The following is a 15,390-nucleotide window of genomic DNA, read 5'->3' as shown; positions in this document are numbered from 1 at the left end:
TAAGCTACTGAGAAGTAAAGTAGTCTTTGTGTGTCTGTTCCTGAGACAGTGTGAAAAAGCCACTGGAACTGGTTTGAAAAAAACTGGAACAAGGGCTTGTGAAAACCTAGGATGGTATAGCTAGAACTTAAAGGGCACCTGGTAGGCAGTGAGAAGACCAGACTGGTGATAGAGAAATGCAGAGACAGCAGGAGTCAAGCTGATAAGGTAGGAACTGTAGGGTATCTGACCAGAGGCAGTCACCAAGCAGAAAACTTGGCTTTCTGGAAACTTTATGGGAAACTGAGCTTAAAGTGAATGGAGTAGTGTTTTGATGTAGGAAATTTCAGAACAGCACATCATTCAGGCAGCTGCATGAGAACTCTTGAGAGCAAACACATTTGGGAGAAAAAAACTGGAAAATTTTGAGACTAGCCAGAAAAGAAGCATGTTTAAAGGTATAGCCAAAAACTGCCCTATCTGGTGGGAGTCCCAGCTTTCAGCAGAGGCAGGAACATCAGATGTTTAAGGCCTGCCTAGAAAAAACATCATAAAACTTTTCTCAGAAGTGGAAACAAAAAGTTGTAGTAAAGGTTTAGTTGATAAAGAGGTTAACCTCATTATAAAAATTAATAAATCCAATGTTGTTCTCTGGGGCAGTGGGAAGCTTCCATTTCTGACTGGCTCGCCCTGTTTTCTGGCCTGTGGTGAGGCACACATTGTGACAGCAGCATGTTGCACAACTGTTCACTGGATAGCCAGCTTAAAAACAGACTAAGAAACTCTAGTCTTATAATCTTCTTTAAGGCACATGCTTCTAGTAACCTAAATTCCTCAGTCAGTGGGCTGCTTCGTAGGTGTCCCTTTTCTAGTACCAATGCTGGGACCAAACCTTTGTCACACAGGCTCTTGGAGAAATTTCCAACCTAACTATAGCAGGTACTCTAATTATTTTGCATGCAAAGCTTTTTCTAGAGTGTGTTCTCCAGTTCCCTTTTCCTGGTGGCTAAGTCTTAGTTGACTTTTAAATGTACTTAGGTGAAGTTTTCCCCACTCTGTTTCCGGCACTGTTTTCTGTGCCCACTGTCTTTACCCTATCTGTTAGAACACTGCTGGTAAGACATTATGAAATAAGTGGGGGGATGTCACACAGCTCTTGAAAACAAAATCAAGCAGTTGACTCTAGAATTTCTTACATATGTGCTCTCCAGGAAACTTTTAGGCTGAAGTGTTTTCCAAATGACACACACCATTTACTTGTTATTTATTTAAAAATTGTTAGTTTTTCATATTCATGTCATCTGCACATTTATACTGACATATGTACATGCTTATTAATTTGTTCATATGAAGATATTAAGCAAACAAATTTGAATTCTATTTGTTTCCTTGAGTTTTTGTTTTGTTAAGTTTCTACCTTCTAATATTTTTTCCCTTTGAAAGCCTTTTGATGCTCTTATTTCTGCTTTTGAGATTTCTTTCTACTTGTTTGTGGGTTTTTTTTTTTTTTTTTTTTTTTTTCTGTTCACTCTAACTTGCCTGTGGTAAAGAAGGAAAAAGAATGGCTATTTCTTTTTTTGTTTGTTTGTTTAACTAACTAACTTTATTGGTATTTCATTTCTCATATGTACTTTTTATTTCTTTTTAAATTTATTACATTGATTGAATGATTGGTTTGTTGATTGATTGATGATTAATTGATTGATTAGTTGGTTGGAGGGCCATGCCACAAAGTTGTCAGAACACAGTTTGAGGAAGTTAGTTCTCTTTTACTTTCTGGTCCCAGAGATTGAACCAAATTGCCAGGTTTGTGTCTTTACCCTCTGAGCCATCTGCATGGCTTGAGGTTTGATTTTTTTTTTATTATTATTATTAATATTGCATCGTCATCATCATTTTAATTAACAAATCTTAGCCCCTGAAAGACTCTCTCATTACAGTCTTTAGAAACTGGAAAATAAAAAACCCCTTGTGCATTCAGGACATACAATAAGTGATTCAGTGAACAAACATATGGACATATGGTTAACCCTGAATACTGGAGAAGAAAGTTGTATCTAATACTTGTACACACTCATCATGTAGCCTAGGTTGGCCTCAAACTCATGTAATAGAAAATAATTTTGAACTTCTGACCCTTTTGTCCATGAGAGTGGCTATTTCTGTACTGGGCAGAGTCAGTAACTTCCTGCAGGACTGCCTTTCTAAAGTCTGTTTTAGCAAGATATCATGCAGATATCTCTACTGTATACATTGGAACAAGCAGAGCAAAGAGAAAGGATCTTCGCTCCCAGCATATTCTTGGTTTGCATGAGTTGGGTTCTAGGGTTCTAGACCTCACTACTCCCCACTTCGCTTTGCTCATATGTGTGGGGGATGAAGGTACTATTTTTTTTCTTTTTTCTTTTTTCTTTTTTTGTCCTTTAAAAAAGGTTTCACTGTGTTGACCTGTCTGTCTGACCAGGCTGCCTTGACAGTGCTGACCCTTCTGCCTCTTCCACCCAAGTGTTGACATTATAACAGATGCCTGCCTGCCTTCCATCTTTTATCTTGCAAGCTTCCTCACATGTTCATGTCTGCTTTTCATGCTGTTATTGATTTACTCTTTAGAAATCATTTGGTTATTTTTTTTTAAGATTTATATAGTAAATGAAAATTGTCTCAATTCTTTTGAGAGGTTTACTTACAAATGATAGTTTGAATTACCTAGGACTGTAGGAATAGAATATGTGTGGTATCTTGAACTGTTTTTCCTGAGAGTTACCCAACTTGTCTTAAATCCTTATTGACAGAGAAACCAAACAATAAACAATTACTTATTTTTAAAAGACAACTTTTAGCCATAACTAATACGTGTTTTGGATTTACGTTTAGGAACTACCGATATTTGAGGCCACTTAATTATATATTCTGAAGTTTAATAGACGTTAAAAGAAATGCATTTGCTCCTTTTCTGTGTGTGTTTTGCTGGCATGCAAGTAAGTGCATCACGTGTGTGTGGTGAGTGAGAAAAAGGCATTGGCTCCCTCTGGAACTATAGTTAAAGATGGCTGTGAGCTGCCATTTGAGTGCTTGGAATGGAATCCAGGTCCTCTACAGAAGGAAGGAGTGCCTTAACTGCTGAGCCATCTTGCCAGACCAAACATTTTATGTTCTAGATTTATATAGCTCCAAAGATATAGAAACATTTGCAGTAAAACTTTAGTGGTAGGGTACTATATGCAAGGCCTGAGTTTTCCCCTTTCTACATTAGTGTGTCTACTGCTGCTGCTGTTGTTAGCCTCTTGTTTAGCTAATTGATTTACTGAGTGAAAGGTCCCTGTCATTTCTGGGGACACAACATCACAACAGATTTTCTGGTTCTCTGGCTTTTACAATTCTGCTCCCTCTTCTAAGACATCCCCTGAGTCTAAGGTACAAAAGTTGTGTTGTAGATATATCCACTCGATCTGAGTACCTCAAGATCAGTTGTTCCCTGAATTTTGACCACTTACGGATTTCTCTAGTAGTCTGTGTCTATTGTAAAGAGAAGTTTCTTTGATGAGGGGTAAGAGCTACACTTATGTGTGGGTATAAGGAAAAGTATTTAGAATTTAGTATTTAGTAATTATCCTGGTTTAGAAAAGTGGAGGTAATAGGTTCTCCACCAAGATCCACAGGGTAGTTGCTAGGTTTCCAATACTGGCATGATTTCTCTGGTATTGAGCAGGCCTTAGGTCTGATTCGACAGCTGTTGGTCAGGGCCAATATATGAATGCCACCATTGCACCTTATGGATGTCTTGATATGCTGGTCATTGTTGTGATTTATAAGTCTCACAGCTGGGTAGGACTATGATTGTTTCCCTCCACTGACAGTTTGCATTTTAATGTTTCCTGTGATTTTTTTTTTTTAACTAAAATTCTGAAAATGTTAGGGAGTTAAAATCTTACTACCATATATTCAAGAGATACACCTTAGGTGAATTTTATAAATGCTTTCTTTAAAAATACTAACACATTGAGCTGTTATTTGCCTAGTAATCTTCTGAAGCTTCTACATATATGATCTTGTTTAATCAGATACACCATAAGGCCTCTGTGATCTAATATCACCATCTCTCACTAGAAAAAGGTTCAGTAACTTTCACTTCATCCCATACCAAGGGTCTTAGGGATTATTCTACTGCTGTGAAGGGACATCATAACCAATGCAACTCTAATAAAAGAACGTATTTAATTGGAGACTTGCTTACAGTTTCAGAGGTTTATTCCATTTATCATCATGGCACCGTGCACAGTGCTGTACCTGAACTGCAGGGACAGTGAGAAAACTGGACCTAGAATGAGCTTCTGAAACCTCAACTCCTACCTCCAGTGTCATACTTCCTCCAACTAGGCCACACCTACTCAAACAAGGCCACACCCCCTAATCCTTCACAATTCTACTCCTTGATGGCTAAGCATTCAAATATATGAGGCTATAGGGGTCAGTCTTACTCAAATCATCACACTAAGTAAAATGGTCTATGTGGGATTTGAACCTAGGAAATCTGTCTTTTATATGCCCTTGCTTTCAGTCACAAAGTGCTCTATGCTCTTAAACTGTTAGAAGATTCTTTCACTATTCATTCCTTGTGCAGTGAAATCTTGGTAGTATGGAGGAATAAAATAAGTTAGGAATTTGTTTTAATTTTATGGTATTTATTAAGGGGAGGATGGTGTCAACTGAAACCAGTCCCCAAAGAGACGCTTTCATTAAAATTATGTATATTCCGATACTGATTACCTATTTGAATCCACCTGGATATTTCTTCCTTCCTCTTTTTATTAGAGAGTTCTATACGATGTGTTTTGGTCATATTTATTTCCTCCATACTCCTTCTAGGTCCACCCCCTTCCCTACCCACTCACTTGGTGTCTTTTTTTTTTTTTTTTTTTAAGCCATCTAAGTTGTGCTATCCATATATTCTTGAAGTGACCTTCCACTAGAGCTTAGTTGACTTACCTACAGGGTATGCACCAGAGGTGAGTGATGGCCCTAAAGAAAGCTGACCTGTCAGCGGCTGATAGGTCCTCAGCTAGGGGAACTTTAGTAGTTGGTCTGACTTAAGTTTGTGTGTGGTGGATACGACCACCCTGTGTTGTTTTCACCCACTTCCCCTTGGCATATTGTTAGACACACATCCCAACTCTGTGGCGGGCTTTATGCTTTCTGTCACTACACCCTTTGAACTCAATTAAGTAGTCACATCAAAGAACACACCACAAACTACTCTGATATAATAGGTATTATATAGTTTGCCAGCCTAGATAAGTCAAATGATCTTGTACAGTTCTATCCCTTATATTCATAACAACATTATTTAAGAAGAGATATGGCAAGAGAAACATACACATCTATCCATCTTCATTCCTCCTGGACTCTTCCCCCTTCTCTTCCTTTTTTTTTTTTTTTTTTGGTTTTTTTTTTGTTTTTGTTTGTTTTTTTTTTTTTTTTTTTTTTTTTTTTGTTGTTTTTAAGCCTTTCCCCTTTCTTCCTCTCCACTGTCCAATCATGTATCACCTTAACATAAACCTACACTCATCAAGGAGTCTAGCTACTTGTTTTATTATAGTGTAATGCCTGCTGCCCATTTATAGGTCACTCGTGGCTCAAAGTGGCTATTACTGTGCAAGCCTGGCATGGGGGGGGGCGGTAGGAAGAAGGCAAGAAAGGCAGACAGGGATCCTAGTAGTTGCCTGTTCTTTGAATTCCATTATAAGCTGCTTCTCTAGAACTCCACCTCACTACTAATCTATATTTTTATTAGATGGGCTGAAGTCTCAACAACAGCTAATTACAAGAAAGACTGGAGTGTGGCTACTCAGTTTCTTTGTGGCAGAAGAAGAGAGATGGAAAGCAGCCAGCAGCTGTTATCTGTCCACTCTAAGACAGTCATCTGGACGTGTTGGTTTAAGCAGTTAATCCTCAGCTGTCCGTAAAGCTGCATAGGGGCAGTTTTCAGAACTCAGATACTTGTTGACCCATATTACCCAGAAGGCTTGCAGTTGCTTCTACTAGTAATAAGTTTAAGATTAATTTATTTTTCCTTACCATCCTTTCCTTACCCCCTGGATAGTTCAGAGTATCATTGGTAAGCCTTTCCAAATTTTCTAGATACAAGTTATATCAGATATAAGTCCTGTGGTCAAAATTTAAAAGTTGTAGTAAGCATTTAACACCTGCATTTGATATTAATGTTTTTATAGCATTGATGTCTTTTTTTTTTTTTCAAATTTTCTCTTACAGCATAGCTGAAATACAAAAAGATGTGGAGTACAGACTGCCATTCACAGTAAACAACCTTACAATTAATATCAACATGTAAGTAGTGAGGTTTCTATTGTTATATATTAGGTTGCAATTTTTGCTTTCTATCTTAGCAGCCTGAAATATTAGTTCATGAATAGAATTGTAATTTATACTTAGTGTAATGGGAACTAGATTTTTTTTGTCTTTTAGTTAATATCAGAAGTAAGCTTTGTGAGTGAACTCATTCAGAGTAACTGTAACATAAACTAGTGCTTAGCTTAGTGCAGTAATAACTGCCCTGGCTCATCGCTAACACGTGGACATAGGAGGCTGGCAGAAACCTTCACAAATATGAGCTCTATGGGTCTGTATAGCAGCTTACAAATTAGGATCGATGACAGACAGGTAATTAATGACAGCACACACATGCTCAGATTAGTCGGCTCCAAAGGCCACTTATTGCCTCTTTTACAAAACTATTTTAAAGATCTTTACCTAGTACAAAAAAGACAAAACAAGACTTTATCTATATAAATGAATTCATATTATTTTTCTTCAGTGTCCATGTTGAGGTAGGTAGGAGAGGCCAACAAAATTACAGTTTGGTTTTTTGGTTGGTTGATTGGTTTTTTTTTTTGCTAATGCTGCCAGCATTTCTTAGCAGTATGTTATCACAGAAGTTTAAAAGGCAATATTCTGAGTGTTCAAAACTTGGAAAACAGTTCTTTATTTAATAAACGTTTATTAAAGTGTTTCATAAACTAACCTTAATTTTGTAGTACTTAAAACAGTTTGAAGTTTTCACTTTTCTGAATTAAGAACTCTTTGTTCTTCCAAGTACATAATTTTACTTCAGAGTAAGGAGAGATGTTAGTGCGGGCATTTAAGAGTTACCTAAATGGAGGATCAGTGACAAGGACAGTAGACACACATACATACACGAATACTCACACATGCACACGCACACACACACACAGTTGAAATAACCAGATGGAGTTTTGCATAATTTGCGTGGTACAAGGTGCAGCTAATTTTTTTGCTGAGATTTTATTCATTAAGTTATATTATCTTTGAAATAATTCATTGACATGCTAAAAAGGCTATTCTGTAATACATGGTGTTCATGTTCCACATTAAAAAGGATCCATTGTACTGAATTACTATATCTTATTGCCAAAATAATAACCTTTTGTATAGTCTGCTCAAAATTTATACTAAGGCACTTGTTACAAAAAATTAATCCATGTTTTAATTTGCTTTTAAATAACCTTGTTTTAGGATTATGGCCACATATTGTAATTTTATTTATTTGTGTTTTCTTATGTTATTCCTTTTCTAGATTACTTCCTCCACAGTTTCCTCAGGAAAAACCAGTGATTAGTGTTTATCCACCAATAAGACATCACTTAATGGATAGTCAAGGATTATATGTTACCTCTCCATTAGTAAGCAATGTACGTATGTGCTGTAGTTTATTTCAGAGTAATATAACATTTATTACGTTTTTATTGTTCTTGAATTCTGAAATGTACAGACATTTTTATTTTGAAATTGGTAATTTTACATGTCCCTGGAGATTACTGTTTACTTAAGACTAACTTGAATTTTTTGGATACAATGTGGTTGATTAATGTGACAAGGTAAAACTTAATATACCCTGAGTATTTACCTTTGAACAATCAAATTATTGTGAAGTGTGGGAATATTTTAGTCTCATTACTGATTGGATAGACTCTTAACCTGATATTTATAGTACTGTTCTCCCAGAAAGTGTTGTAAGTCATGTTAACACAGTGTGCTTGTTTTTCTGTTTATTCTTTCTTGATTTTATGTGTATGAGTGTATGTGCAGCACATGCACGCAGGGCTTACAGAGGCCAGAGGTCTGGTAGAACTGCACTTACAGATGTGAGCTGCCATGAGGATGCTAGGAACCGAACCTGGGGCCTCTGCACAAATGAAGGGCTCTCATCTACTGAGCCCTCACTTCAGCCCCCTTTTCTATTTATTGTTTCCTGCAAGCATTGGTTAAGGATCAGAATGATATTTTGTCACATGAAATTTTATTACCACTTTTTAGAGGGTTTCTATCATTATGTATTACTGTTATTTTCAGTTTACAATGCACTCAGATCTTGGAAAAATTATTCAAAGTCTTTTGGATGAGTTCTGGAAGAATCCTCCAGTTTTAGCTCCTACTTCAACAACATTTCCATAGTAAGTATACGAGTAGTTTGTAACCTTATCACATATTTTTTTTTATCACAGTTAAAAAATAGTGTAAGGAAATTGGAGTGATGTTTAAATGAGAGATCGCCTCACCCTCACCTTTATGCCCATAAGCCAGTCTTCACAGGCTGTGCCATCCATCATCTTTTTGTAGCTGATCATCCCCCACCTTTGTGATCGCACTTACATGGTGCTGTTCTTGAATTTCATATTCAAGAATATGAATATTCTTCAAGTACTTACTGGTCTGTTTCTATAGTAGACGAGTATTTTAGCTGTCAGAAATGTTTCCTCCTACTCTGAAATTGTATCCACATAAGTCTATTTGGTATTTTTGTTACATGACTCTTAAGTATTAACCATTGCAGAGCCAAGTATTCTTCTTAGCCCTTTTTCTTCTGTCATACCGAATAGGTAATTTCTAGGTTCTGTGTTTAGTTGGTTGGCTGTTTGCTTGTTTTTGTTTGTTTCTTTCCACCACTGTTAAGTACTCTTCATTTCTGTCTCACAGTAGTGTCTCTCATCCAGTAATGCCCTTTATTGCTTTCCTCAGATTTTCCTTTGCTGGTGTGGCTTTCAGAAGTGTGAATGAGGTGAAAACTCAATTCTTTTGTTTGGAACCTTAGTTACCGAATACTAAGACCTTAGTGGAGGCTATCAGCTATTGCCATTGAGGGTGGCCTTGGTTTCCTCACAGCATGCCACATGGAGAGAGGGCAGACCAGCCAGGTAGAAGCTGTACTTCCTGCTTTGATCTAGATGTGGATGTTGCTGTCACATTTCTGCTGTGTGTTAAGTCCATTCAGGCTGGAAAGGGAGAAGATACAGAATGCATCTCTCACTAGTGTGGAAGAATTGAGGAGGGCGTGTGTTTGTGGGAAGTGTGTATTGGAAATCTTGCAATAGCTATTTTAAAAAACACAGTCTGCCATAGCTCTGATCACAAGAAGTCACCTCTGTCCTATATATAAAACCACATTTAGGCTTTCACAAGAGTTTTCCACAGTTCAGTATATTATAGACTGAGGCTCATGTTTACGTTTGACTTTCATTATCTAAAACATGCTTTGAGTATAGCAGAGGTTCTTTGGTTGTGTTCCTCAAGAGCATCTCTCAGACTGAAGACTGGTGGATTAAAATGACAAGGTTGCTGCCTCACACATAGCAACAGACAATTGCAGAACAAGCCTGTGATACCCACTGTAGGTTATCCTACCCATAAGGAGGAAATGCAGGAATTCTGAAATCCAGCTGGGCTCATTGCTTTGATGGAGCTATGATTTTCTTTGTGGCAGTGACGCTTCATGAAATAAAACTTGATTTGTTTCTATTTTTGGACCTTCTGTCAGGTAAACACCAGATTTAGTGGTTCAGCTCAAATATAGTCTTGCCTTGGATGTGTGAGGCCCTGATTCTTTCAGAAAGATGAAAGGAGGAAAGAGAAATGGCACCAGATATATTTTCTTTTTCATTTTTAAGTGTGTGTCTTAGTTAGGGTTTCTATTGCTGCAATGAAAATGCCTTGATCAAAGGAGGAAAGGGTTTATTCAGCTTACACTTCCAGATCATAGTCTATCATTGGAGGAAGTCAGGACAGGAACTCAAGCCGGGCTACAACCTGGAGGCAGGAGCTGATGAAGAGACCATGGAGGGGTGCTGCTTACTGGCTTGCTTCCCATGGCTCCGCTCAGTCTGCTTTCTTATAGAACCCAGGTCTACCAACCCAGGGATGGCACCACCCACAATGGGCTGCCATCACCCCCCCCACACACACACACACACACACTCCCATTGATCACTTATTGAAAAAATGCCTGACAGCAAGATCTCATAGCAGCAAGTTCTCATAGCAGCAAGTTAAAAAAAAAAGGGGGGGGGGGGGAGAAAGAAAAGAAAAACCACTCACCAGCAGAAATAACCCTACCATTTTCTCTGTGTGTGCTGGGAATTGATGATCCCTAGGTCTGTGTTGTGCTGGCTTTACCACTGAGCTATGGCCCTAATACATTCTTCGTTTGTCATGACATTCCTTGTAAGTTTGATGTTGCAACTCTTAGAGCTATCAGGTTTTCTTATGTGCATTTGAATGGTCTCATATTTTCTAAAAACAGTACTTTGACAAATACTGCAAAATTGTCCTCTCCTATCTACACCCATCCTCTTTTACACACACAGTGCCCATTTACCCGTGCCCTTTCCAGTATGGGATATTGTCAGAGAGATCTCTGCCCATTTTGTAGACATAGAAAGTTATTTAATTTATTTTTTATCTAACAGTTTAATTGCACACTGTTTTCCTGTTTTAAAGATACTTTATTTTATGGAAATTCTATCATTGCGTCCTCTATTTGCCGTTACATTGTGGTTGGCAGTTCTTTGTGTTAGAGAAGCTATCCTTGGGGCTTTCATCTGGTTTTGCCCCTGTTGATATTAGTTAGTAGTGTGCGGTGTTGGGAGTAGAGCCCAGAGCTTTGGGCTTGCTAGGAAATGCTCTATCATTGGCTTTTTTTCTGAGTTCTGGAGGGCCTTTTTGTTTTCTTTTCTTTTCACTGGTGTAAAGTTTATCATTTTTAATAACTTGAATTTGGAGTTACAGCAGTCTCTTCACACGTCCTTTCCACTCTTAGTCCAATATTTAAACTGAGTCCTCAATGCTTTAGTCTTTATCCTTTTGGTATTATGCCTTAAAGCACTTGGCTCTTACTTTTACAAACATTGCAATACTGTTTTTTTCAACTACAATTTCTACTCTAAACTTTAACAACTTTTTTCATATTTTATATTTACTTCAATTGTTCTTGCTATTCACTAATACTATACATTAGTTTTTAAGTTATTGTTATGTAATTTATTTTGATGTGTGGAAGAGGTAATATTTCTTTAGTCTTTTAACGATTCTTTCAGTTCATGGGTATTTTTCATGTAAACTTTTAGGAAATACTTCAAAATCCATAATGAATGTTTTCTTCCAAGAAAATTTCTAACTCAGGTTAATTTCTGTTGTTAAATAAGATTATAGGAGTTCTATAAAATGTTTTTATGTAATTTAGAATATATACCAATATAAAGGGAAATATTTTAGTGGTTATTTAGTATTATCTCAAATATACTCATAAATCCCTTTTCTTTATATGAGAGTCACTAATTGATCAAATTATTATTAACTCAAATGTCTGTATTTATGTGATTATTTTTCTGTGTTCATTTAGGCCTGAAATATTCCTCATTCTTGTATAACTTGATTTCTTCTCAACTTTTTATGTTTTTGAGGCAAGGTTTCCTTACATACTTTTGTCTGGCCTAGAGCTAACTGTACAGACAGGATGGCCTTGAACTCATGGCAATGTGCTTGATTCTATGTAGTACTATGATTAAGGGTGTGGGCCACTGAAGCCAGCTTCTTCTCACTTTAAGGGAGAAAAATGTTAATTTTAAACTATCCTAAATATTGTCTGTAATATAATATAATATATAATATATTGTCTATCCTACTGTCTGACTGAATCCCAGGTAAATAATGATTTTTTTTTTACTTTTTAAAATACTAATTTGTGTTTATATATAAATTTATTTGCAGTGTTTTTAACATTCTAATAGCTCATCTACATATTTGATTTTTCTTTTAAAATCTCTAGAAAAAGGGCCTCAACTTTAAGGTAGATTTTGCTCAACATTGAAAGCTGTTTAGCAGCATCTACTTGAGTCCATTTTCTGGATTAAATCCTCTCCATAAAGAACCAGGACTGAATGATGTCACTGAAATGCTGATAACTCAATTCTGATAGACTTTACAGAGAGCATTCCTCCTTTTCATAGAAGCCATACCTTTTCTCAGATGTTTATGATTTATGACTTAAATAATTCAGTTTAATTATAAAATTCACTTGCCAAAAGAAATTTCCATGTATGGAAATGTATAACCACTGTTATTCAGGACAATTTAGGGATGATTTGACTCTAACACATACCTAATGATTTTCTCTTTCTTTCTTCAGCCTGTATAGTAATCCAGGTGGGATGCCTCCTTACCCTGCTCAGGGGTTTCCATTTCTTCCTACATATCCTCCACAAGAAGCTAACAGGAATATCACATCTTTGTCTGTAGCTGACACTGTTTCTTCTTCAACCACAAGTTACACTGCAGCCAAGCCAGTGGCACCTTCATTTGGTATCCTTTCGAGTCTGCCATTACCAGTTCCCACAACAGAATCTTCAGCATCGGTTGGTACCTTTGTGAAACAGGCGTTTGGTCAGCTAGCCTTTATTATGTCTGTCTACTAAGCTAGGCATAAAGATTAAATTATATTTGTCATCTCAGATAATAAACTCAAAAAGGTAACCTATGAGGGCTTGTGCATATTGTTTCTAGAGATGGTCCGGAGTCGTGAGAGACAATTGAGGTCACTGCCTCCAGAAGGCAAAGGAGAAGGAATGATTATTCCAGTTTTTTACTTTATCCCCAGTACTTCATAGTGTACACATAGTAGTTGCTCAGTGGAAAATGATGCAGATAAATGAATGATGAATTTATGCTTGAGGCCAGATTTTAAAGATGGTTATAAAATTTTGAGAATAATGAGAGGTTACATAAAGCACTGTGAGATAGGAAAACATTGACAGGCCTTGTGCTATATGTCAACGGCATGTTTGTAAAGTTGCCTGTAACATCGGACTGGACAAGGTACAAGGATTGATTATACTAGAGAAGCAAGTATCAGATCGTAGAGGATCCATTGCAGCCTGCTCAAGGCTTACAGCATTTTATTGGCCTAAAATGTATACGTTTATAAGTAAGGTGGTAGCAGTTGCCAAGTAAAACTAGTACTTTATGTTTATGCTCTTTGTTTGGATTTGGAGTCTGGTATAATGATCCAAGTGTTAGTGTCTGCTGGGCAAGCACAAGGAACTGAGTTCAGATCTATAGCAGCTTTCATGAAGTTCTAGGCATGGTAATTCGTGCCTGGTTATAAGGTGCCAGATATCCCTGATGCATCTCTACAGCTTTCAGAACTCAGGGAAAAAACGAGAAGAGTAAAGATGGTCTTGTCTATTTTACTGATAGTTTCATATTCAAATTAAATAAAGCAAAGCGTGGTAAGTGGTATAATCAGCTTTAGTGTGATGAATTGTGAAGGTAGTCTATACCTAGGGATTACTCTAGATGTCATGATTACTAAGTTTTTGGTTGAGTGAGAAACCCTGTGTCAAAACCCTGTGCTCATACATACCTGCTCCTATACTCACATGTGCACACATAGAAACACATACAAATTATATAAATATGTATGTGTATACACATTATGTTCAACATTACCAATTTTATATTTTATAATCATTAAAATATAAACAAATGAATTTTTTCCAAAAATTTTCACCATTATGTTAATAAAGATTATTTAAAAACTTCATTTATTTATTTATTTATTTTTGAGACAGGGTCTCAGTGAGTAGCTCTGGCTATCTTGGTACTCACTCTGTAGAACAGGCTGGCCTTAAAGCCACAGAGATAGACCTGCCACCTCTGCCTCCTGAGTGCTGGGATTAAATGTGTGTGCCATTTTGCCCAGTAACAAACTATTAATATTTTTTAAAATTTTAGGGGAAAATTTGGAGTGTCCTAATAAAAAGTCATAAATATTCAAGTTGGTACTGTTTTCTTCATCTGTCCTGTTTTATTTAACTTAAATATGTAACTACTTAGAGTGCTGGTAGTTTACTAATTTATGCTTTATGTCTTTATTTGAATGAAGTATATTCATTTACATCTATGAAATCCTCTGTAACTGTTAATACTGCTCATAAGCAATTTACTTTATAATCATATACTTCCACACAAGCTAATAATCCAAGCTCTTCTGAGACCCATTCCTCCCATTGTAAAGTGAAAGCTCTGTGTGAGAGTCCAGTGAGGTGTGTGCTGCTGTGATGTGCAGAGATGGAGGTCAGTAGGCAGGTTGGAAGCACGGCTAGATGCAGTCCTTGACAGTTACGTCCAGACAATGTGATGATGAGTCAGAAGTATAGCTCAGATCTAATACTCTTTAAAACTCTTTCTTTAGATTAACCAAAATGGATTTGGTTATAAGATGCCGGATATCCCTGATGCATTTCCAGAACTTTCAGAACTAAGGTAAAAAACAAGAAGAGTAAAGATGGGTCTTGTCTGTTTTATTTATAGGTTCATATTCAAATTAATTAAAGTGATTTAAAATGTTTTGATTATTCCTTTTCTGTGGTTGTCTTGGTGGGTAAGTGGTATAAACCAGCTTTGGTCTGATAGATTGTAATGTGACTTGTCTGTACCTAGGGATTGCTCTAGCTCTCATGATTATCAAGGTAACAGAAGTTCTTTTCTCTCACATGACTTGCACTCTTTGAGAACTTTTCGGTGAATATATTAGATTTGATAAATCCAAATTAGATCTTTCATTGTTTCTTTAGTAGATTAATGTTGTGTATTGATGAGTAAACTAAAGTTATATATATGCAAAAATTCATTTTATTAAAAGCTAAAATTTTATTTAAATATATAGCTGATACAGTGGCAAGATCAAAGTTTAAGGTAATGTTTTTCATAGAACATAAGATGTACCATAAATAAAACATTTTATGGTCTTTCCATTTAGTGGGTCACTCCATGTATCCCACTAAGGATTTATAATATCCATGATGCTACTAGTATTAAGACCATTGAATACAATTAAGAATAATTTAGAATTTTATGTCTTTAGAATATATTCTACCAGAACCATGCAGATTACAGCCTGTGAACAACCTTGTAACTTAAAATAAAGTTGAACTTTCTTTGCACTTTAGTTCATATGTAAACATAAAAAAATAACATGTAGAGAATGCAAGTTCCACAACAGGAAAGATGTATTACATGTAACTTAAAGGGGTCACTATGCAT

General features: G+C 36.5%; 1 protein-coding gene across 1 annotated transcript in view; it reads left to right on the top strand.

Annotated features, from left to right (window-relative positions):
- Nucleotides 1-15,390, top strand: part of VPS37A (VPS37A subunit of ESCRT-I) — a 28,630-nt gene that overhangs the window by 5,291 nt on the left and 7,949 nt on the right. Inside the window, exons 2-6 of the mRNA XM_080928470.1 lie at nt 6,250-6,324; nt 7,592-7,706; nt 8,368-8,468; nt 12,476-12,701; nt 14,540-14,610. Of these exons, the coding sequence (XP_080784596.1) occupies nt 6,250-6,324; nt 7,592-7,706; nt 8,368-8,468; nt 12,476-12,701; nt 14,540-14,610 (588 nt within the window). The remainder of the gene's footprint in view (nt 1-6,249; nt 6,325-7,591; nt 7,707-8,367; nt 8,469-12,475; nt 12,702-14,539; nt 14,611-15,390) is intronic.

This window comes from Micromys minutus, assembly GCF_963924665.1.
Source record: "Micromys minutus genome assembly, chromosome: 14".
Classification (NCBI taxonomy): Eukaryota; Metazoa; Chordata; class Mammalia; order Rodentia; family Muridae; genus Micromys; species Micromys minutus.
This window is presented reverse-complemented; position numbering and strand designations above follow the sequence as displayed.